This window comes from Cervus elaphus, chromosome 22 (assembly GCF_910594005.1).
Source record: "Cervus elaphus chromosome 22, mCerEla1.1, whole genome shotgun sequence".
NCBI classification, from domain to species: Eukaryota; Metazoa; Chordata; class Mammalia; order Artiodactyla; family Cervidae; genus Cervus; species Cervus elaphus.
This window is the reverse complement of record NC_057836.1, coordinates 59,933,286-59,957,630: the sequence shown is the minus strand read 5'-3', so window position 1 is coordinate 59,957,630 and position 24,345 is coordinate 59,933,286. Positions and strand designations below refer to the sequence as shown.

Here is a 24,345-nt window from a genome sequence, read left to right as displayed (position 1 = left end):
AATTGTTTACAATATCCAATTGCTCTCTGCTCCATGACTTCCTTACTTGGACTTCAGATTGTCAGTGTTTACCTATCTGATTATGTGAAGTTGAACTCATGTGATCTTAATTTTCTTTTTCCATGGTTGTTAGTGTAGGTGAAGAATTTTCTATAGCAATATTTGCCATTTATATTTCTCTTTTCTGAAGTCCTTTTTCCAGTCTCTTGCTCACTTCTTTTTCATTGGGCTATCTGTCTTTTCTCTATTGATATGTTAGAATTCTTTATATATTCTGAAGATAAATACTTTTTGGATTATATGAGTTGCAGATATCTTACTATTTTTTGCTCTGTTAATGATTTTCATTTGTGAACAGATTCTTAATTTTAATGCAGTCAAATTTATCAATTTTTTGTTGTACCTAAGTTAAGAAAAATTTCCCCTAACTCACTGCCATGAAAATATTCTTCTATATAATCTTATTTTTTTGACTTTCAGGTTTATGTCTATAATTCATTTGGGATCAATTTCTTCTGTAATTGATATCCAATTTCACTTTTTCCCATAGAGACATCAAATATTCCCAGAGTTGTTTGCTGTTAAGACTGTCCTTTTCCATTTTAGTGATAACTTTATCATAAATTAAGGGTTCACATATATACGAGTCAGTTTCTAAGTTAAATTATCTTCCATTGGTCTATTTGTCTATTCCTACAACAATAATATGCTGTCTTAATTAATTAGGGCTTCCCTGATAGCTCAGCTGGTAAGGAATCCACCCAAAATGCAGGAGACCTGGGTTCAATCCCTGGGTTGGGAAGATCACCTGGTGAAGGGAAAGGCTACCTACTCCAGTATTCTGGCCTAGAGAATTCCATGGACTGGGTCGCAAAGAGTTGGAGATGACTGAGCAACTTTCACTTTTACTTTTTCACTTTAGAAATATTAGTGATCTCTGATAATTTCATCTTGTTATCCTTCTTTTAGAGTATGTCATTATGTTTTATACTTTGTAAATCAGTGAAAATTTTGCCTATCAAGTATTACAAAAAAAAAATCTAAGAAATCCTTTCTGAGATTGCATTATACCTATAGTAAACTTGTGAAAACTGGTATCTTTAAGAAGTTTTGTTTTCTAGCCCATAAGTATGCTACAGCCATTTATTTGAATCTTTAAAATGCCTTCAAATAGAATGTTATATTTGTAAATATAAATCCAATAAATATTGCTTATATTCATTCATCACTATTTGATTTATAAATGGTGTCATTTTAGCTTCATATTCTACTGGTTTGTTCTTGGCATATAGATAATACAACTGATTTTTGTATGTTGATGTTATACACAGTAACTTTAAATTGAAACTAAGTATGAAATATAATAATATTTTATTGTTGATCTTTATTTATTTCTATTAATTTTATTCTTCAGTGTACACCAAGGTACTCTAGATCAGAGGCAGATTTCTTATTATTTACCTCTCAGTTCAGTTCAGTTCAGTCACTCAATCACGTCCGACTCTTTGCCACCCCATGGACTACAGCACGCCAGGCCTCCCTGTCCATCACCAACTTCCAGAGTTTACTCAAACTCATGTCCATTGAGTCGGTGATGCCATCCAACCATCTCATCTTCTGTCATCCCCTTCTCCTCCTGCCTTCAATCTTTCCCAGCATCAGGGTCTTTTCAAATGAATCAGTTCTTTGCATAAGGTGGCCAAAGTATTGGAGTTTCAGCTTCAACATCAGTCCTTTCAATGAATATTCAGGACTGATTTCCTCTAGGATGGACAGGTTGGATCTCCTTGCAGTCCAAGGGACTCCCAAGTGTCATCTCCAACACCACAGTTCAAAAGCATCAATTCTTCGGCACTCAGCTTTCTTTATAGTCCAACTCCCACATCCATACATGACTACTGGAAAAACCAAAGCCTTGACTAGACAGACCTCTGTTGGCAAAGTAATGTCTCTGCTTTTTAATATGCTGTCTATGTTGGTCATAACTTTTCTTCCAAGGAGTAAGTGTCTTTTAATTTCATGGTGCAGTCACTATCTGCAGTGATTTTGAAGCCCCCAAAAATAAAGTCTGCCACTGTTTCCACTGTTTCTCCATCTATTTGCCATGAAGTGATGGGACCAGATGCCATGATATTTATTTTCTGAATGTTGAGCTCTAAGTCAACTTTTTAACTCTCCTCTTTCACTTTCATCCGGAGGCTCTTTAGTTCTTCTTTACTTTCTGCCATAAGGGTGGTGTCATCTGCATATCTGAGATTATTGCTATTTCTCCCAGCAATCTTGATTCCAGCTTATGCTTCATCCAGCCCAGCATTTCTCATGATGCACTCTGCAGATAAGCTAAATAAGCAGGGTGACAACATACAGCCTTGATGTACTCCTTTTCCTATTTGGGACCAGTCTGTTGTTGCATGTCCAGTTCTAACTGTTGCTTCCTGACCTGCTTATTTACCTCTCAGTAAATAAATAATGGGGCTTTCCTAGTGTTTCAGGCAGTAAAGAATCCTCCTGCAATGCAGAAGACTCCAGTTTGACCCCTGGGTTGGGTAGATCCCCTGGAGAAGGAAATGGTAACCCACTCCAGTATTCTTGCCTGGAGAATCCCATGGACAGAGGAGCCTGGTAGGCTACAGTCCATGGGGTCGCAAAGAGTTGGACATGACTGAGTGACTTCACTTCACACCATACCTTAAAAAAGATTTTTTTAGGCTTTTAAAAAATGATTAATGCTTTCTGTTTTTAGTTTAAAAAATATTATTTAGCCACATGGAACTCTGCTCAATATTCTGTAATAACCTAAATGGGAAAAGAATTAGAAAAGATCAGAAAAAATAGATATATGTTTACGTACAACTGGTGGAGAAGGAAATGGGAACCCGCTCCACTAGAGTTGGACATGACTAAGTGGCTAAAACAACAACAACAGCATATGTATAACTGAATCACCTTGCTGTAGACCTGAAACTAACACAACATTGTTAATCAGCTACACTCCAATATATAAAAAATTCTTTACCCCAAGATCATGGAAATATTCTTCTAATTTTCATCTAGAAGATTTATTATTTTTCTTTTCACATTCTTCACATTTTTAAGATTAGAGTCTGATCATCTATTAAGAAAAAAAGCATTAAGGTGTTATAATTAATTACCATAATATGTTGTCTTAGAGAGACAGTCATCAATATCAAAGTGGCAAACAAGCACATAATTGACAGAAAGTGTATCCTAGAAGGAAATAAATCTGTGCATATGACTTCACAAATAATTTCCCCCTTTGAAGACAGCTTTATTGAGGTATAATTGATATTCACATATTTAACATATGTGTAAATTACACATTTTCACAGAAATTCACATTATTTAATGTATACAGTGAGTTCAGACATATTCATACACCAGTGAAACTATTGTCACTGCTGTTCCTGGGAGATCTGGGACTCAGCTTAGGACATATCAGTCAGTAAAAGAGGAGTAGCTCTGCACCATATAATAGTACATTGATATTGCCTATGTTTCTTGGTTCTGTAAGTAACAGGCATATTGTTAAAAATATTTACAGTGAATTTCCCCCATGTATTCCTGGAGATATATTGAGCTAAAAGGATTATCAGTACACATATTAATGTAAGTACTAAGTGTAACAGAATGAAGTTGTGATTATAAAACTATGGCTGATATACCATTAGAGAAAAATAAAATGAATACCAAGGAATTCTTTTACAATTTGTTTTATTGTATTCAGTAATCATTTAGTTCTTTGAGATTGAATGCAACCCTTTGGATCATGTCTTTTAAAGCTTGTACCACTTGCTTGTTCCTCAGAGTATAAATGAAAGGATTCATTACGGGGGCAACTGAAGTTGTTAGCACTGACACCACCTTATTCATAGCTACTCCTTCTTTTGCATGTGGTTTAATATAGATGAAGATGCAGGTTCCATAAGTGATAGAAACCACAATTATATGGGAAGAACATATAGAAAAAGCCTTTTTCCTTTGCTGGGCAGAAGGGAATCTGAGAATGGTCCTGATGATGTATGTATAGGACATGATTACACACAGCAAAGTGAACAGGAGCGTGAACACGGCCAGGACCAAGATGAATCGCTCTAGGAACTCTGTGTTTGAGCAAGTAATCTTCAGGATGGGAGCAACATCACAGCCAAAGTGATCTATGACATTAGAGTCACAAAACTCAAGCTCAAAGCTCATGCCAAATGGTGGGATGACGATGATTAGAGCAATCATGTAACAGCCAATGAGGAACTTGATGCAGACAGTGTTGTTCATGATGGTTGCGTAATGCAGGGGTTTGCAGATGGCCACATAGCGGTCATAAGACATGGCCGTCAGGAGAAAAAACTCGGTTACACCCAGGATAACAACAAAAAATAATTGAGTGGCACATGCATTGTATGTAACAGTGTTGTCCCCAGACGCCATTGTGTAGAGGAATCTGGGAATGCAGACGGTTGTGAGTGACACTTCCAAGATGGAGAAATTCCGGAGGAAAAAATACATGGGTGTTTTGAGGTGAGGATCTACCAAAGTGAGAGTGATGATGATCAGGTTCCCAACAACACTCAAAAGGTAAGTTAGAAACAAAAAGATGAACAGCAGAATCTGTAGATTTGGGTCATCGGTTAGTCCCACAAGGATGAATGTTGTTATTGCTGAATAATTTTTCATCTCTGATTCCTGACTGTGGTTGTGTCTATGTGTTGAGAGAGAGAGAGAGAGAAATTAGATCAGAGAACTAGACTGTTACATGAATTAGCAGAGGGATGACATGAAATTCCTAGCTAATGTTAACTTAGTTACATAAGTCAAGGTTTTATTTTATTTACCTGTGAATCAAGAACACTATTTTATTTACCTGTTATTGAAGAATGCTATTGGAGCAGCAGTTAATTAATCATTATTGCTACTGGATTCCCACTGCTGAGCATTATACTGGATACTAGTCAGAAGGCTCTATTTAAAGATTCTTATTACTATATCAATTTAATATTAATTCAATAGTAAAGGAATTATTTGGTCAACGACCTAATGGAAAAGAAGCTAGGCTTTATTTTCAGTCTTAATGAACAGATAAACACTGTCATAAAAATATGCATGGTTTGTAATTTCCTGACAATCAAACCTCAAGCTGTGCTGTCATCTTGGTTCTATGTGGGCTACAGCGATGACTACAGTTAAGTTTGTGAAGTTAAATTTTTTCTCCTCTCCACCTCTGCTTCCTTGCTTGTGATGATAATCCACATTCTCCTCTAAGGTGCCTCACATCTCTCTGCTCTCTTCCCTTTTAAACCGCACAGAAGTATGCTCATAAGTCTATTCAAAAGATAGGATCAGAGTAATTTTCAAAACCTTACATAAGATCCATTTCTCTGTTTACAATCACTCACTGGAGTTCCATAACCCTTAGAATAAAAGTCAGGCTCCTTACTCTGGCTTATAAGATATTTCTTGATCTCATTGCTGTGAAATGCTCCTAATTTGTCTCTAGCTTAGCTGTTTGGGTCTTCTGTTCCTTGAAGATGCCAGATTTCCATCCTGGACCTTTTGCAGTTTTCTCTTCTAGAAATGATCTGTTTGCATTCTCATGTGACTGGATCTTATTTTTCAGGTGCTAACTTAAACATAATCCACTCAAAGATGCATCTCTGAGGATTCTATCTGTATTGTTTCTACCTCCAATGTTGTGAGCACGCTCTCTGTTTCTTTCTTTTATTATCCATTTACTTTTTACTTTCATCCTCTACTTGATAGCAAGTTCCATGAGAACACAGATGGATTTATTTTGTAAACCACTGTAAACCCAGGGCTAGATTTTTTCCTGGCATGTGGTAGATATGCAATACAAGTCTACCGAGTGAATGAGGCCAGGCATTTTGTCCTCGATAATTGATAAACTAGTTTCATTTAAAGTGTAACTGAAAAGTTACATCATTCATTTATATTTTAGGTTTTAATCTTCACCTAAGGATCTCAGTGTATTGAGGCAATTCTAGAAATCAGAAAGATACATGATCAATTTTAGTCATCATCTCCCATAATTACACTAAACTACATCATCTGTACCTAAGATTGAATAAGAATTAATATTTTATTGGGATTAAGAGTGGTGTCTTAGCAGTTTAACGAACAGTCTGTGAAACAAATCATAAGTACGAACACATGCATCGAAAACTATGCTCTGAGGATGAAGCAACTTCTAATTTATGGGAAAAGGATTAAATATTTCTGTTTTCTGAAAAGAGTTATTTTGTATTTTGTTTTCTATTAAAATGTGTTTAGTTTCAAAAAAAAAAAAAAAAAAAGAGTGGTGTCTTGAAGGAAGGATTGCAGAGGAAAGGAGGTGGCCTGGTGGTAAGGTTTTCCCTTTGTTCATCTCTTTGCCTCATTTTCTCAGAAGGAACTTGGCTGAGGAGAATTGTCACCCAGTCCTAGGTCTCCTCTGAGAGAGCCCATCTGGGTTAATTATAAGACACAGGGATGGGACTTCCCTGGCGATCCAGGAGGAGGACATGGGACTTCCCTGGTGGCCAAGATAGGGGATATGGATTCAAACCCTCGTTCAGGAACTAAGATCCCACATGCTGCAGGGCATCTAAGCCCATGTACCACAACTACTGATCCTGCCCTCTAGAGCCCGCAAGCCACAGCTGCTGAAGCCCACAGGCTGTCCAGCCTGTGCTCCACAACCAAGAGAAGCCGCCACCATGAGAAACACTCACACCACAACTAGAGAATGGCCTCTGCTCAGTGCAACCAGAGAAAGCCCACCCACAGCAATGAAGACCCGGAGAAACTTAAAAAAAAAAAAAAAAGAGAGATGGGGTTTAAGAGTGGAAGTTCTGGAATAAAATAGCTACCAGGGCTTGATACTTGGGTTCACACATGGTCATGAAACTTTGGAAAGGTCAGTATTGGGCTGTTTCCTGGTCTGTGACATGCAAATAATAATTGTATGTTTTTCATGGTTAGTATAAAGATTAAAGACAGTAATTCTTCTAGGCTCTTAGCATCCTGCCTGGCATAGAACAGATATCAAATACATTCTATTCACTCTATTTCTTCTTTCAGGACCTACCGCCTCTCCCTGTGTTCACATACTGTCTCATACTTTTCCCCACCTTATCCCTAGATTTACCTCTCACCTCTTACTATATTCTGTATACATATTTTAAGTTTGCTGCTATTTTTGAGATTAAATACAAAATTATAAGCTCCTCTTAAATTCCACAAATGTAATATTCATTGATAAATCTGTTTATGTGGAAGTAATTCAACTATATACAATGTAACATGTGACTTATTTTCTCTGAGTCTCATACATTCATGCTCTACATTAGTTATATTTTCTAATGTGATTTCTTGCCCAAGTCTCTTAATTCAAGCATTGTTCCTTAGGATATTCACTTCCTTTCAGTAACTGCAAATTTCATATTCTCTCCTTGTCCTAGGGTCCACTTGTTTCATCTCATTGTACTTGAGAACTCCCCAAAAATTCCCCCCACTAATTTATAAGAAATCTCTTTTATGACCTCTACATGTTGCCTTATCTCTTTCTCTTTGAACTATTGAAAAGGAATAAGAGAGGAAGAAGAAGAAAAAAAAAAAAAAACCTTAGTCAAATGGATGCCAGGTTACTGTAAATGAAATGGTCAAGGACTTAAGAGAGCTACATAAATTGAGATACAAATCACCTTAATAATTACTTTAGCCAATCCTCTAATTTTAAAGATAGAAATCAGAGGGTCAGCAGTCACCAGGCTCACTAGAAGCAAAGTCTAAAGAAGAATCTAAGATTTCTAAATCTCATTTCTATGATTTTTTTGCACTGTGCCAAAATTAGGAGAGAATTTCAGGGTTTTGTTTTTTTGTTTTTGTTTTTTTTTTTTTTTTTTGGTTTCCCTGATTTCCACTCACACCTTAGGAAGTTTGCCACTTCTAATATGTGTGTGTGTGTGTGTGTGTGTGTGTGTTTTAATCTTTCAAGGGTACTCAGTCTATTCTAGCTGATTCCTCAGTCTTTGTATTACTTCAGGGAACATTTATCATCAATGTTGTAGGAGGAAATAAATTCACCTAGGGCTTTAGAAGCTGATAACCATATTTATGTTACTCACTCCAGGCATATTTATGTTTTTAATTGAAGAATAAACTTCTCATGAGGAAATTCCTGGGATGAGAATAGGCTTTTAATGGAGATGGCAGCATAGAGAATTCCCTTTTCATTTTATTCAATTTAATTCACAAACTTCTTCAAGGAAGGTAATATTTATAGGCAGGTACTAAATGTTAATAATTGTGTTAAACATTTAGATTATATCATTTAATTTTCAAAGCAGCTCTCTGAGGCTGGTTGTAATTTAATCCTCATTTTACAATTGAGGAAATCATGGTCCAGAAATATTTAGAATTGTGTGCAAGGTCAATGACTTAGGATGCGGTAAAGCAGGAATATTAACCATTTGTCTTTATGACCCAGCTCATAACCACTATTAAACACTGCCTTCTCAGCTCTTTATTTGACTGATTTATTTTTCCTCTTTATCTTTTGAGAAACAAAAAACGACCAACATCTTCTCTGTGATGCTGTCAAGTAACTTTCAGGGAATGAAATAAATCAATGCCCAGGGTGTATTTATTTCTGAGGGTTATAGTAGAATGATAGTTGGTTTTCAACAGTAATAATTCATTACATTTGTAGGGTTTCCCTGGTGGCTTGGACAGTAAAACAATCTGTTTGCCATGCAGGAGATGCTGGTTCAATTCCTGGGTCAGGAAGATCCCTGGGTCAAGAAGATACCCTGGAGAAGGAAATGGTAACCCACTCCAATATTCTTGCCTTGGAAATCCCATGGACAGAGGAACCTGGCAGGCTACACAGTTCATGGGGTCACAAAGAATCAGACAGAGTGAGCAACTAATGCACGCATTTGTAGCAAATGGAAAGTTTTCCATTTGCAGTCACTGTCTCTAAGGACTCTGGTTTCTCTCATCACTGGGATGGAACAAGATCTTCCCAGGAAATCTCATTTATTTTGGAACATGAATGTTTTCTCTTGGATGTTTCCACCTATTTCCCATAATGATCTTCAGGTGAGTTTCCCCTGAGACTAGGGAAATATGGCTTTTCCCTTCCCACTGGGGGTGCAGCGTCCATTTCCAATATGTGCTAGATCTCACGTCAGAGTCCACTGTCTTGCATTGATGGACAGGGGTCTGACTTGGGTGTGTAATAAATGGTTGGTCAGTTAACTGCTTCTTTTTCAGGTACTGTGGAACCACTCAGAGAGTGACCCCACTCGACCAGATGTTAAAGTTGAGTAGCATTCCTATTATCCTTCCTTGTCTTCTGATCTAGATTCCCAGTGCCCACATATGGGGACCACCAAGCTCTCTTCAACCTTGGATAAGCCCTGTGAACCCACAATATTCTCCCTTCTCTTCTTGAAAATATCTGTTATTATCTTAGTCTCACCTGAAATATATTGGGTAACCTCATGCAGAATAACATGTGAAATTTCATCGATGTATTGTGGCATCTTTATTAATAGCCCCTGGGGGTTTAATCAACTCATAAGAGTGATGTTCAAAGAAAATTGTACATAGACATATTAAAATCAAAACATTAAGAACTTCCCTGGTGGTTTGATGGTTAAGACTCTGAGCTGCCAATGCAGGGGCCATGGGCTCTATCCCTGGTCAGGGAACTAAGATCCTACATGCCCTGCAGTGTGACCAAATGATTAAAATTTAGCTCTTCCAGGTGGCCTAGTGGTAAAGAACCCGCCGGCCTATGCAGAAGACAAAAAGAGATGTGGGTTCTATCTCTGGGTCAGGAAGATCCCCTGGAGAAGGAAATGGCAATCCCCACTCCAATATTCTTGCCTGGAGAATCCCCATGGACAGTGGAGCCTGGTGGTCTACAGTCTAAATAGAGTTTAAAAGAGTCAGACACAACTGAAGCAACTTTGCATGCACATACAGAGGCTATTAACCAGATTTAGAACATTGGGCTTTCCTGATGGCTCAGATGGTAAAGAATCTGCCTGCAATATGGGAGACCTGGGTTTGATTGCTGGATTGGGAAGAGCCCATGCCTGCAGAATATCATGGACAGAGGAGCCTGACAGGCTACAGTCCATGGGGTCACAAAGAGTTAGACACAACTGAGTGACTTTCACTTTTCATAGGGAAAACATTTAAAAATGTTTCTATAAAACAAACTGAAATAAAAATATATGAACATGAATAAATACAAAATATATGTAAACATAAATGTAAAATATGTATTAAAGTTTTAATGAAATAGAATAAGATCATAAATAAATATAGAACTCAAGAGCCCCATGAGAAACAACCTAAATGTCCATTGACAGATGAACGGATAAAGCAGATGCAGCATATGCACACAATTAAACTTTAGTCACAAAAGGAAACAATGCCGTCTGCAGCAGCATGGACGCAGACAGAGACAGTCATACTGAGCGAAGTGAGTCGGAAAGAGAGAGACAAATACCATATGATAGCACTTATGTGGAATTGAAAATATAACACCTATGAACTTATCTACCATATAAAAACAGACATACATGGAGAAGAGACATGGTTTTCAAGTGGGGAGAAGAGTGGGAGAGGGATAGAATGAGAGTCTGGGATTAGCAGACACAAACTAGTACATATATATATAGAATGGATAAACAACAAGGTCCTACTTATAGCACAGGGAACTATATCCTATGATGAACAGATTTATGGTTTTACAAGTGGGGAGAAGAGTGGGAGAGGGATAGAACAAGAGTCTAGGATTAGCAGACACAAACTAGTATATACATAGAATGGATAAACAACAGGATCCTACTTATAGCACAGGGAACTATATCCTATAATAAACCATAATGGAAACAATATGAAAAAGATTGCATATGTGTATATAGTTGAACCACTTTACAGCAGAAATTAATACAATAGTAAATCACCTATACTTCAGTTTTTTAAAAAAGGCCCATGAAATGTATAAACAGAAGAATCACAAAGATCTGGAAGGTATATCTGAAAACTATTAGCAGTATATTTCCACTTTGCCTTTTCTTTTGATAAAATATTTTTTCTCTATTATTACGTGAATTGTTTACACTGACACTTAATTGGGCTTCCCTGATAGTTCAGTTGGTAAAGAATTCGCCTGCAGTGCAGAAGACCTGGGTTCGATCCCTAGGTTGGGAAGATCCCCTGGAGAAGGGAGAGGCTACCTGCTCCAGCATTCTGGCCTGGAGAATTCTTTGGGCTGTATAGTCCATGGGGAGCAAAGAGTCTAATACAACTGAATGACTTTCACTTTCACTTTCAAACATTGGTGGTGGTTTAGTTGCTAAGTCATGTCTGACTCTTGCAACCCTACGGACAAAGGAGCCTGGCAGGCTATATTGTCCATGGGATTCTCTAAGCAAGAATACTGGAGTGGGTTGCCGTTTCCTTCTCCAGCAGATTCACCCAATCCAGGAATCGAACCTGGGTCTCCTGCATTGTAGGCGGATTCTTTACCAACTGAGCTTTAAGGGAAGCCCACATTCAACCGTTAATTACAAATATTACAAGTTTAATAAACTGGAAACATTGTATTTATCATCTTAAAATGCCTCACAAAATTTTGAAATAAAATAACAGATGGTTACTTTTTGTCTTGTAATCTGATACTAATTACTGCATACCTGGCCTCTTCTGATGCTAATGTTATTTACAGGCACCTCTCTGAGGACATTTTCCCCAGGTCTGTGTTCCCTTATCTGCCCCCAAAGTCTATTACACAAGAGACTCATTAGTAACATTTAAGACATGTTTGTTTGTTTCACTTAATTGAAAATTGGGCCCTTTTTTTTTAAAGGGTAATTCTGTCAGTTTAGAAATATGTTCCTCTGCCAGAAATATCAGAATATCAACTTTCCCAGGAACAGAGAGAGAGATCCCTACCTAGCCATTGAAATTACTGTTAGCTCTGCAGTTCCAGAGTAAAGACTTCCTGGACTCAGTGGGAGACAGGCTTTCTGTTGAGTAAAATCTTCATCTTGTGTGGGTGGAGGACAACTTACTGAGAACTCATCAACAGCAGAGCCCTCTGTGAGTAGGATTCTGTGCTCCTAAGAATGGGCAGAGACCACCCTTCTCTCTCTCCACCATAAGACCTTCCTGTGTGACTTTTTTTTTCACCCTTTGCAACTTTGGGATTAAGGGAACATCAGAGGTTACGAGTATCAGAGAAATATTTTTAAAATCATTTTCTGTCCCTTTTCTGAATTCTAGAATGATGCTTTCCTCTGAGGAAACTATCTCTACCAAAATAACTCATATGATTTGTCATTTTAATATTTTATGAAAGGTTTCAACAACTGCTTATAAAGTGTGGATTCTTAATATGTTTGGCAAATATAGGGCAATCATTGATAAGCTGTTTTCATGTAACAATATGGTGAAGTTCATCCAAATACAATGGAAGTTTAGAGAAATGCACCTACATGTTCTCTGCCATAAGCTTTCCCTCACTTTAAACAAAAGCTGTGTGTAATATATGTGCATTGAGTGACTTATTTGCTTACAAGTCAGTGACTCCATCCACTAACAGTCTTTCATATTGTAATGAAAATTCAGTATTTTAACATCTATATCAATATCAGTGTCAATTAGTTTCACTGAAGTGCTAAGAAGGTGGAATATGAAGGACTGAAAAAAATAGTGATATATTTGGAATAAAAGATTAGTGTCTTTCCTCAGGACACACAGGTTAGATCCTTGAGAGAGTCAGATACCTGGAGTTGGTGTGACAGCCCTGAGCAGAGGCGTCTAGGCTGCAGAGACAATTCATTCTTGTCCCACCACTGGAAATGCTGTGCCGTCTCTGTATGACCTTTAAGCTGCTGTTGAGGTGGGGAGGATAACTTTTAGCAAAACTTTTTCTTTCTTTCTATAAACATTTTAGGCTAAATGGGAGTAGGTACCAAGCAAGAGCTTAAATTTACCTTTCTTAAGGATAAGGAAGGGAATTCTGTAAAGCAACCAAGTTAAACTCCAGGTAACCATTTAAGTGAAGTCTCTATGTCAAATGCCTTCTGATTCAGTATGAGGTATTTGATGAGGTATCTAGATAATAACTGAAGGATGGGAAACATTTCATCTAGCTGTTATGTAAGTAATCAGAGAGTGTGTGTGTGTGTGTGTGTGTGTGTGTGTGTGTGTGTGCATGTGTGTGTGTGTGTGTGCTCAGTCTTGTTGAACTCTCTGTTACCCCATGGGAGGTAGGGGCCAGGTTCTTCTGTCAATGGAATTTTCCAGGCAAGGATACTGGAGTGGTTACCATTTCCTACCCCAGGAAATCTTCCTGACCCAGGGATCAAACATGCTTCACTTGAGTCTCTTTCATTGGAGGCAGATTCTTTACCAATGAGCCACCTGGGAAGCCCTAAGTAATCAGAGAATGCAAAATATATAATATTTTTTGATCAAAAAAAAGTTAAATAACTTTTTTTAAATCTAGGACTAAGTACAACAGGTAGCATTTTGTGTACTGCCAGAAAGTAAAGAATTATTTTACTATCCTAAAGATCTTATTTTTAAAATGAAGGGGAATTGAAAATAGAGATTATACATGGCAAATATATTGAATGTACATTTTTATATCATTTATACGTCAATGAAGCTAAAACACAGAAGAATTCAATTGACCGTTTTTAGAAAAAAATTGGGAAACCCTCTTGGGATTACATACTTCTATTAAAAAAAAAAAAATGTACCAAAAAGAGAATGGAAATTTCGCTAACTGAGAAAACAAACTGCTTATTCTGAGTCAGCAGTGTACATATAAAATTTATTAATTTTACAATAAATATATTTATTGAGCTCTTGACAAACTTTAAATAGGGCTGCTACTGCTGCTAAGTTGCTTTAGTCATGTCTGACTCTGTGCGACCCCACAGATGGCAGCCCACCAGGCTCCCCCATCCCTGGGATTCTCCAGGCAAGAACACTGGAGTGGGTTGCCATTTCCTTCTCCAATGCATGAAAGTGAAAAGTGAAAGTGAAGTCACTCAGTCGTGTGGGACTCTTTGAGATCCCCTGGACTGCAGCCTACCAGGCTCCTCTGTCCATGGGATTTTCCAGGCAAGAGTACCGGAGTGGGTTGCCATTTACTTCTTCTAAATAGGGCTAGCTGCTATGGATTCTCAATGAACAAGACATAGCCCGATCTCAATAAAATTACATTCACATATTTAGTGGTAACAAAGAGTTAAGCATAGTGATCTAGAGGGGCAAAAAAGAGAATCAAATAACTTACACAATGAATTTTCAAGATTTTTTTTTTTTTTTCAGGAAGTGATTCTAAGCCAAAAGTTGAAAAACCTGCAAGTTCCATATCAGTCTACTGAAGGAAAGACTAGGGGTAGGAAGCTGATAATGAAAGAGTCGGATCATGAAACAGATTCCACTCAAACTGGTAGATGCTGTTTTGGTGTGTGAAGTGAATGTCCCCCTATGGTGAAAGCACTTTGAAGAGCTGTTTCATAGGTAACATTTCTTTCTAAACGAGGACATCCTCATCACAAGCGTGTACTATTAGAGGGGGGTCAAAATCTCCAAGTTTTGGGTCTTGTTAGTTGATGCTATAACTTTGGCTTTTAGATATAGACAGAATCCATGAAATTCAGATATTGCTGATTAATATTAATCCTTAACTTTAACTGTCAAAATTCATTTCAAATGATATCCTATACACTTATAGATAGAATAAAATTGACATCAGCCAAAATAAGGCTGAAGAAGAACAAATGATTGGAAGAGAAGATGTATTATTCCAGACAAATAATCCATGTAAAGACTTACCTCAACCTACTGTCTGGCATATGTAAAGTGCTCAATAATCGCTGGTGCTTTTTCTGTTTTCTTTCTTTTTTATTTCCATTTGGTCAATTTTTCATTATGAAATAATTTTGTACTTACAGAAGAACTGAAAATATAGCGCAGAGTTCCCAGATATCCTTCACCCATCTCTCCCTAATAGTAGCAACTTGCATAATCTTAGTGGAATTATTAATATTGAGGAATTAACACTGGATACAAATACTAATAACTAATAAAACACAGATGTAAGGATGGGTCCAGGTCATAGGCAGACAGCAAAGATTCCACCACCTTGAGAGCAAGTCCCTCACTCTCTAGGTGCCCGGGCCAGGGCTGCAGCGGTGGAGCCGCACCCTAGATCCCACCGGAGAAACTGACACCCGAGGACTGAGCGTGTGCAACCTGATGGCCAATCTCACTGCTCACGGAGAGTCCCTAGAGGCGCTGGAAAGAGAGACTCTGTGGCTCTGGCCTGAAGGGTCTGAGTGGAGACGAGGGTTAATTGAAAAACAATAAAATAATAACATTAAAATAATTAAATCAAATACAAATTTGATTTGGATTTTCCCAATTTTTCCACTAATGTCAATTTTCTGTTGCAGGATTCAAGTTACTACGTGAAACAGAGCTGTCCTGTGTCCTTGGTCTCCTCCACCCTGTGTTTCATCCTGTCTCCCATGTCCTTCGCGACTTTGGAAGTACAATCAATTGAGGTTAAATTCTTTGAAGTTTTTTCACTGAGACTAATTTACTCAATATTGAGGCAGGTAACTTGTTTACGTAGTACTTATGAAACATTGTGTTCTATTACAGTGAAATGCAGGGAAAGTCAGATATTGATGTAGAAGCTTCAAGATAAATAGCAAAACTAGAAAGCAATGTGGATTATTTGCATGATAATCCTGATATCAAAAATAAAATGAAATAACTCTTTTTTCATTGAAGTAACATCAAACATTCAAATACTGCACGCATGGCCTCCAGGCGCTATATAAAATGTCAGACTCAGCCATTGATTTGCATTTAACAGGGACCCACACTGTAAGCAGCTTGCAAGCTCATTTGAACCTGTGAGTAGTGAAGAATTATTCAGAGCAAAAGATAGTTAGAAAACCCACAAAATCATATCATATGGATGATCCTTTCTAATTATATAGTTAGATACATTTCAGACAATAGAGCACAGAGTTTAGATTAACTGAAAAATAGAGATTAGAGAGCATATGGAGGGTATGAAAATATGGACTCAAGTGAAAACTTATTGCAGAAAAACATGATCTGGAGGATTTCTGTAATGCACATCAAAAAAGCTGAGAATTCCAAAGTTTTGGCAGGTCCCTGTCAGGTCAAAGAAGAAAATGACTATTCATTGAATTGATTGGATTTTATTTTAACCAGTGGCCATAGCGTCATGGTTTAATATAGGTTTTCTTAGTTCAATGTCACTTGAATTTCTGAGGAGTTTGAGCAGAAGCACAAGTCAGCAATGAGAAACTCTACATCTTTATCTACATTCATACTGCTGGGACTGACAGATGATCCTCCAATGCAGGTTCTGATTTTTATGTTTCTGTTTGTTTCCTATACATTGAGTATAACTGGGAACCTGACCATCCTTATGCTCACTTTAGTAGATTCTCGCCTTAAAACCGCCATGTACTTTTTCCTCAAACACTTCTCCTTTTTAGAAAGCTTGTTAACAACAGCCTGCATTCCCAGATTTTTATACAGCTTATCAACTGGGGACAAGACTATTTCCTATAATGCTTGTGCTGCTCAATTATTTTTTGTCATTCTTTTTGGAGCAACAGAATTTTTTCTCCTGGCCATCATGTCCTATGACCGCTATGTGGCCATCTGCAAACCCTTACATTATGCAACCATCATGAGCAGCAGAGTCTGTGGAAGACTTGTTATTTGCTGTTGGATAGCAGGTTGGCTGGTCATATTTCCACCACTCTGCCTGGGCTTAAATCTGGAATTCTGTGACTTTAATGTCATTGATCATTTTATCTGTGATGCTGCTCCTGTGCTAAAGATCTCTTGTTCAGACACACGGTTCATAGAACAGATGGCTGTTGCCCTTGCTGTGTTGACTGACATCTTGACATTTCTGTGTGTAGTTATATCTTATATGCACATCACCAGGACCATCCTAAATTTCCCTTCCACCCAGCAAAAGATGAAGGCTTTTTCTACCTGTTCTTCTCACATGATTGTGGTTTCTATCACCTATGGCAGTTGTATCTTCATCTATGTCAAACCTTCAGCAAAGGACAAAGTGACAGTTAATAAGTGTGTGTCAGTGCTTACTACTTCAGTTGCCCCCATGTTAAACCCATTCATTTACACCCTGAGGAACAAGCAAGTGAAAGAAGCTTTTAGAGATTTAATCAACAGAATGTCATTGATGTCAAAGAAGTAAAGGAATGTTGAAGCAAAGCATAAAATATAAATTTTAAAAAGGCAGTGGGCCTTAAGGTCATAATCTTCATTTCTTAGCTATTGTACTATGGTCTATTGTCTATAAATATTAACATGCTTATATAGTTATTACTGAATCTTGGGCTCCAAATAATCTTCAATGCTTGTTGAAATAAACAAGTTAGGTCACTGCAACCCATGTTGAAAATAAGCTTTCTTCAAGATGATGTATCATACCAAGAGACCATAAAATTAGATTTCTAGGAGTATGGGCTTTCCGAAACTCTATCTTGGCTCTGATCAATTAGAGAACTATTAAATCTTATGTGAAGAAAATAATGAATTCTTGAACTGATAGGAAAATAATAGAGTAATAGTACTCATTGTCTTTTTTCTAGTACAGACATTCAAAAGACATATATATGATTTCAATCACTCTTCTTAAGCAGGAGTTAATTATTCAAGATAATAATGAGTTAGTTTGAGCAAAAAGGAATGGGTTTTAACACAGCAGTGGAAAATATATATGAGTTTAGAAACCTGGAGATCCACATCTACCCTGTAAAAGAAACATGAAAGCCCAAAGATTTAAAGTTTAGACTCACTTAATTCTCTCTAAAGTGAAAAGCATGGCATCTACATTAATTCATCATCCAGGTAGCAATGATCTGATAAACTCTGCTGAGGCAATAAAGTCAGCTTTATGTTGATAAGGAAAGTCTAATGCTGAATGCATAATACAATGCAAGTCACAAATATGGCTAAATTAAACCAACAGGAGCCAGTAAATCTCAGCAAAATAAAGTTCTAGACTTAAAGAAAATTAAACCAGCAAAATACAAGGAAACCTTGGGCTATAGACAAGGAATCCAATATGAAGGCAAATTGTCTCTTCAAAGATCATCTTTAACATTGAAAAAACAGAAGGTATAATTTTCACTAATATCTCTCAAAGAAAGATGTCCTACATTTGGTTATTTTTTACCTTACTAAATTTTGCATTTCTCACCAAAAACTTCAATGGTCCACACTAGAATGTTTTTGTCTTTCATTTCTAGACCTGTGTTCTAGGTGTCTCCTCTTACAAAGATTTCCTTCCCTGAATCCTTCCCTAGCCCTCTGTTTGGCATCCCTCACGTGCACCTGTCACATTCTGCAGTTAGTTATTATGCAATAACAAATCATTCCAAGATCAGTGATGTTAAACTTGAGTTTCTGTGTCAAGTTTCTGAGTGTTTCTGCTGATTTTGGCAGACATCAGTTGATCTTGGCTGGATTTGTTCATAGGATTGTCTGTAAGGATGCCTGAGTCTTGTTATTTAGTTAGGCTTAATTCACAATTTTAGTAGTTTAATGATTCCTTACTAAGATAACTGAAATCTCTTCTAGATGGTGCTTTATTCTCTATATAGTGTTGTTTTTTTTTTTCCAACATGGGAAGATCATGGGGCTCCAAGGAAGATAACAGAATCAAGCAAGAATCCAGAGTCTTAGACTCAATGTCTTTCTACCACATTCTATTCACCAGACTACTCACAGGATCAGCCAAAATTCAAGGAAGAGAAATGGAAAACACCAGCTTAAAAGGGTTCCAGTTGAATACATCTAGGAATGAATACATACAATCCAGTTGAATTGAGAATCATATGATAAATAAAGCAGTGTTTTATTATTCATATAATAAGATAAAATGCTTTATGTAAAAGTGAATGAATATATAATGGAAAACTAGTTCATAGTCATGTATGAACTAACAAGCATAGACATAATGGTGGAGTTAGAAAATCTCAATAGATGTGAAAGCTAACAGGTAAATACTTGATGAGGGACAAGATATCAAATTACTATCAAATTACTACTTTCCTTAAAAATGAGACTAAATCATGATAATACCTGGAAGACTTCACATGTATCAGGATGGCTACTCTTCAAAAAATCAGAAAATAACAAGTGTTTGCAAAGATGTGAAGAACTATGACATTTGTGCACCATTTAAGGAGTTGTGAAAACAGTGGAACCTCTGGGGAAAACAGTATTATGGGCTCTTAAAAAAATAATAATAACAAAACAAGACTACCAAGTGAACAGTCCTACTTCTGGACAGATATCCAAAAGAATTGAAAGCAGGATCTCAAAGAGATATTTGTACACCATACTCAACATATTCAATAACTCAAAGGTGGGAACAACCAAAATGTTCAAAGAATGGATAAACAAAATGTGGTATATATTAATATATACAATAGATTATTATTCAAACTCAAAAAGTAAGGAAATCGTGTGTCATGTTACAGTGTGAAGAAACCTTGAGTACCTTATACTTAGTGAAATAAGTGAGCCAGAGAACCTCAGCTACTGTATGATTCCACTTATATGAGGTATCTAAGGGAGTCAAATTCATAGAAACAGAAAAGCAGGATGATGTTTACCAGGGCCTGATGGAAGGGAGTAACGGACAGTTGTTTAATGAGAGTTGTTGTTCAGTTGTTAAGTCAGACCCTACCCTTTGCAACCCCAAGAACTGCAGCACACCAGGCTTCCCTGTCCTTCACTATCGTTTGGTCAAACTCATGTCCATTGACTTAGTGATGCCAGCCAACCATCTCATCCTCTGTTGCCCCCTTCTCCTCCTGCACTCAGTCTTTCTCAGCATCAGGATCTTTTCCAATGAATTGGCTTTATGAATAAGGTGGCCAAAGTATTGGACCTTCAGCTTTAGCATCAGTCCTTCCAATGAATATTCAGGGTTGATTTCCTTTAGGATTGACTGGTTTGATTTCCTTGCAGTCAAGGGACTTTTCAAAGTTTAATGAGAACAGAGTTTCAAATTTGAAAAATGTAAATTTCTAGAGATCTGTCTCATAACAGTGTGATAATACTTAACAGTACTGAACCAAATACTTATAAATGGTCAGGACAGTGAACTTTATGTTATGTGTTTTTTATCCCAATAAGGAAATAAATAAATAAAGATTTTTAAATTGGGCTTTTATGCAAGTTATTTCAAACAAAATAATATCAAAGTATCTAAAGTTGGAATAAATATTGAAAATGGAGCTGTGTGGTCATAAATCTATATTGTTAGTTTGAAAAAATTGTCAAAAGATTAAAATGAACTTATTGCTATAATAAAATTTTTAAAAATTTTTTAAAAAATTTTAAAAATTTTTAAAAAATGAAATAATAATAAAAGCAATTTTTAAACTGCATCTTGAAACATTATAAATATGGAGAATTAAAGCATTTTATGCCTTTCTAAGAAAGGTTTGCACAGCATTTTAGTTATGAATCAATTCCAGTTTTAAATTCAAGTAAGTAACACCCAGATTATTCACTTATGTATCATCATTGATCAAAGTTAGAGTCATTGCAGACTTTTCTTTTTCTAAATTCTGGTCTTTATTGTTTTCTAGGGAATTTATTCTGGAGAAGGCAATGGCACCCCACTCCAGTACTCTTGCCTGGAAAATCCCATGGATGGAGGAGCCTGGTAGGCTGCAGACCATGGGGTCGCTAGAGTCCTACATGACTGAGCGACTTCACTTTCACTTTTCACTTTCATGCATTGGATAAGGAAATGGCAACCCACTCCAGTGTTCTTGCCTGGAGAATCCCAGGGACGGGGGCTCCTGGTGGGCTGCCGGCTGTGGGGTCGCACCGAGTCGGACACAACTGAAGCGACTTAGCAGCAGCAGCAGGGAATTTATTCAACCATAACTTATTGAAAACCAATTTAAAGAGCGAACCCAGGTGCCATTTACTACCTAGGATCCACCTGCATACTAGGGACAGAATAGCATATTGCAGACAAAATAGATAGGATATTGTAAAATATAACATCAGGTGACTGAAATGTCCTGTCTATGAAAACGACCAGCAAAACGATATGAACAACTATGAAAACGATAGCAAAAATGACTGATCCTTCCTCTGTCTAGTCACTGCAGTATGTCTCTAGCTCGTTTCATCAGCAAGTGATTCATTTTTTTTTTCCCCCACTGCAATATGTCTCTAGCTCGTTTCATCAGCAAGTGATTCATTTTTTTTTTCCCCCCCTTGGGTCCTGGCTGGTCCTGTGACTAGTCTGATGAATAGAATATGGTAGAAGGGATATTGAGCCTAGGACTCTGGAGCTTTGGATGCTTCCATTCTCTTCCTTGGAGCCCCATGACCTTACCATGTGATCAAACATTGTCTAGAGGATAAAGCACCATCTGGAAGAGAGCTCACTTATCTTAGTAATGAGTCATTAAACTACTAAAGTTGTGAATGAAGCTTAATCTGTCTGGCAAAGCCCAGTCATGCATAATGAGAATCCTATGAATAAATCCAGCCAAGATCAACTAATCTCTCCCCAGAGCAGCAGAGACACTCAGCTTACCCAGAAAATGGTCAGTTGAACCACTGATTTTTGGAGAGATTTATTATCTCATACTAGCTAACAGGGGCATATATGAGGGATTCCAAACACAGTCCTGGAGTACATAAGAAGTCTAGAGAGGCACACAAGGAAGAGAATCTTTTTAAGAACTGACACCATGAGCATAGACGTCAAAATGAAAGATATAAAAGTTGAGGATATTCCAGTCTGCACCACTGAGGACTGAGGTCTAGAGGGAGAAATGTGAAAGATTATAACACAAAATTAACCAAATGTAAAAAAAAAAAAATCTTTAAGAAATATCTGTGAAGGTCACACATTTCATTCCTTAATTTTGAAGATTTCTTTTCCTCCCTGCTAGTCTCATTGAAAATTTCTAATGAGCTCCTCTTCTATAAACAGAAACTTCTGTATATTTTGCTGGTTTAGTTTTGTTGATGTGTGTTTATGATTCTCATTTAGCTGAGATTGTCTCACTCCTGTTGGCTTAGTTTAGCTACATTACGGAATTGGATTTTATTGTATATTTCAGTACTTGTCCTGATTTGTCATCCGAAAAGTGACTTTGTTGTCTTGACAGTTTCTCAGATCAATGCAATCTAGATTGTCAGTTTGTGAAAGATTGTGCTCTTTCATTTTGGAGGAAATGTAGTTAATCTAAATTCTGAATTTTTGGAATTTAAAGTTTTATTTTCCAAGCTAGTTTTATCTAGGTTTCAAAGCTTGTATGTTTTCCTCTTCAGTGTTAAAATATACTTATTTTTTGTACTAGATTATTATGGCTTTCTTAATTTTTAAGAATTATCTTGCTTCTGATTGACAATAAGACTAATATTTATGTTTTTTTCATGTTGTCATTTGTATATTTGAATTGCAAGAAGGTTTGAGGTTTTCATGTAAAGCCAATAATTCAACCTTTTTTTGTTGTCGTTGTGTTCTTAATCTATAGTAGTTTTTACACTCTTGTGAGACTGGTCTGAGTTGAGGCAAACTCTCAATTTGGAGAAATGTCACTTTGGAGAAAGTTTATTTGCAATGAAAAAAAAATGATAATTTTGTATTCTTTATTCATTAATAATGATGCGATAAGTATTATAGTAAGAATACACTGAGTGCAAGGAAGAGATAAAAGAATTAATAATGTAAGATTAAACACATAAGGCCTGCTGTGTTATGATAAGCTTTATTCTCAGTTTTGACATTCCTTTACTTCTCTGAGATCAATACAATTCTTTTAAATAAGGCTGTAAAAGCTTGTTTCAGTTGCTTGCTCCTCATGGTATATAAAAAGTGAAAAGTCGAAGTGTTAGTTGCTCAGTCATGTCCAACTTTTTGCAACCCCATGGCCTAAGCCCAGGAAAATATTCTAATTTGAAGGAAATTCTAAAATGCTCTACATAAGTCCCAGAAAAATATTCAAAAGATATGCTACTCAGAAGCTAAAATTGGGAAGGTGAAAACAGTTCTCTCTTATAGAAGAAAATACTCTCCCTTGAACATGAGAGCCACACCCATCATTAACCTTAGACTTAATGCTTAAGCCTGTTTAGTTAAGCTAGAGTATCTGATGATTACTATAAAAATAGATATCCTCTTCTCCTGATACTCTATCCATGCAGAGGTGCAGCTTATTCATATATAATTTTTGAAAAATTGGGCAATATGACTCATATAATTAGTAAGTGAACACAAACAAAAGGTTATAATCAACTGGCCAATGGAACCAGTAGAATGGTAAAACTGCTTCTAAGAAGCATTCATAAGATAAAGACTTTTGACTTCTGAAATTTTTTTTTCTAATGGATACTGAATTGGTTAAGTCACATAGAGCTATAACAGAGTAATCTTTGTATGATCTTTTCTTGGGACAAAAATCTACAAGATAACATGCAATCTGGTTTCAAAACTAAGCAAATGCTGAAAAGCAAAGTCAAATGGAAGTATATTTTCTCATTTAATTAAATACTTCTTCAACTTGTTAAACAACATTGTGAGGACATGCATTGATTCTCCTGCTTCGGTTTCAAGATCATAAAAGGTTTTTCTCAATATTTAAGTTGTGTAGTATTTCTAACCTTTTTAAATCCTATCTTTTCCCTATAGTGCTGAATACTATACTATGAAGAAAAATTACAATGCACATCTGTACTCATTAACATGTAAAATAGTCACGTTTTTGACTTGTAGCTATGTATATTACTTTCATGTATACTTATGTATTTTTCTCACTGGAAACAGTTTGTTATCGTTTGCTCATACTTTATTATCTAAAAGTTGAAGAGGAGTCAGAATTATGTCTTTCCATCAGGCAATTGTTATGCTCTTGGAATATGTCCAGTAAGGTTGTTGCATCTTATTATCTCCAAGGACATGGTTTCCAGTGATGCCGCTGTTAACTTTTGCCAATATTCAGTTCATATTACATTCATTAGTCATGTTCAGACTTTGGTCACAAGGGCCCTTTATTTATTCACACAGAGAACCTCTGCTCATCTATAAGAAATTGGGACAATAAAACATTCATTTTATTTCATTGTGTAAAAATCTTTCTTTGTCCAGAGAAATCAAAAATTATCTCTTTCAAAATCTTCTAAAACTCATCTTACTTTTCTCAGAAATTTAAAATAAATGTG

The 24,345-nt window shown here is 36.6% G+C and overlaps 2 protein-coding genes across 2 annotated transcripts; one reads left to right on the top strand and one right to left on the bottom strand.

Moving 5' to 3' along the window:
- Positions 1–3,741: 3,741 nt before the first annotated feature.
- Positions 3,742–4,692, bottom strand: LOC122680021 (olfactory receptor 6C2-like). Its single transcript, XM_043880833.1, has one exon. The coding sequence runs from the start codon at positions 4,690–4,692 to the stop codon at positions 3,742–3,744; it is 951 nt and encodes a 316-aa protein (XP_043736768.1).
- An 11,701-nt stretch (positions 4,693–16,393) lies between these two features.
- On the top strand, positions 16,394–17,332 carry LOC122680465 (olfactory receptor 6C2-like). Its single transcript, XM_043881849.1, has one exon. The coding sequence runs from the start codon at positions 16,394–16,396 to the stop codon at positions 17,330–17,332; it is 939 nt and encodes a 312-aa protein (XP_043737784.1).
- The last annotated feature ends 7,013 nt before the right edge of the window (positions 17,333–24,345 follow it).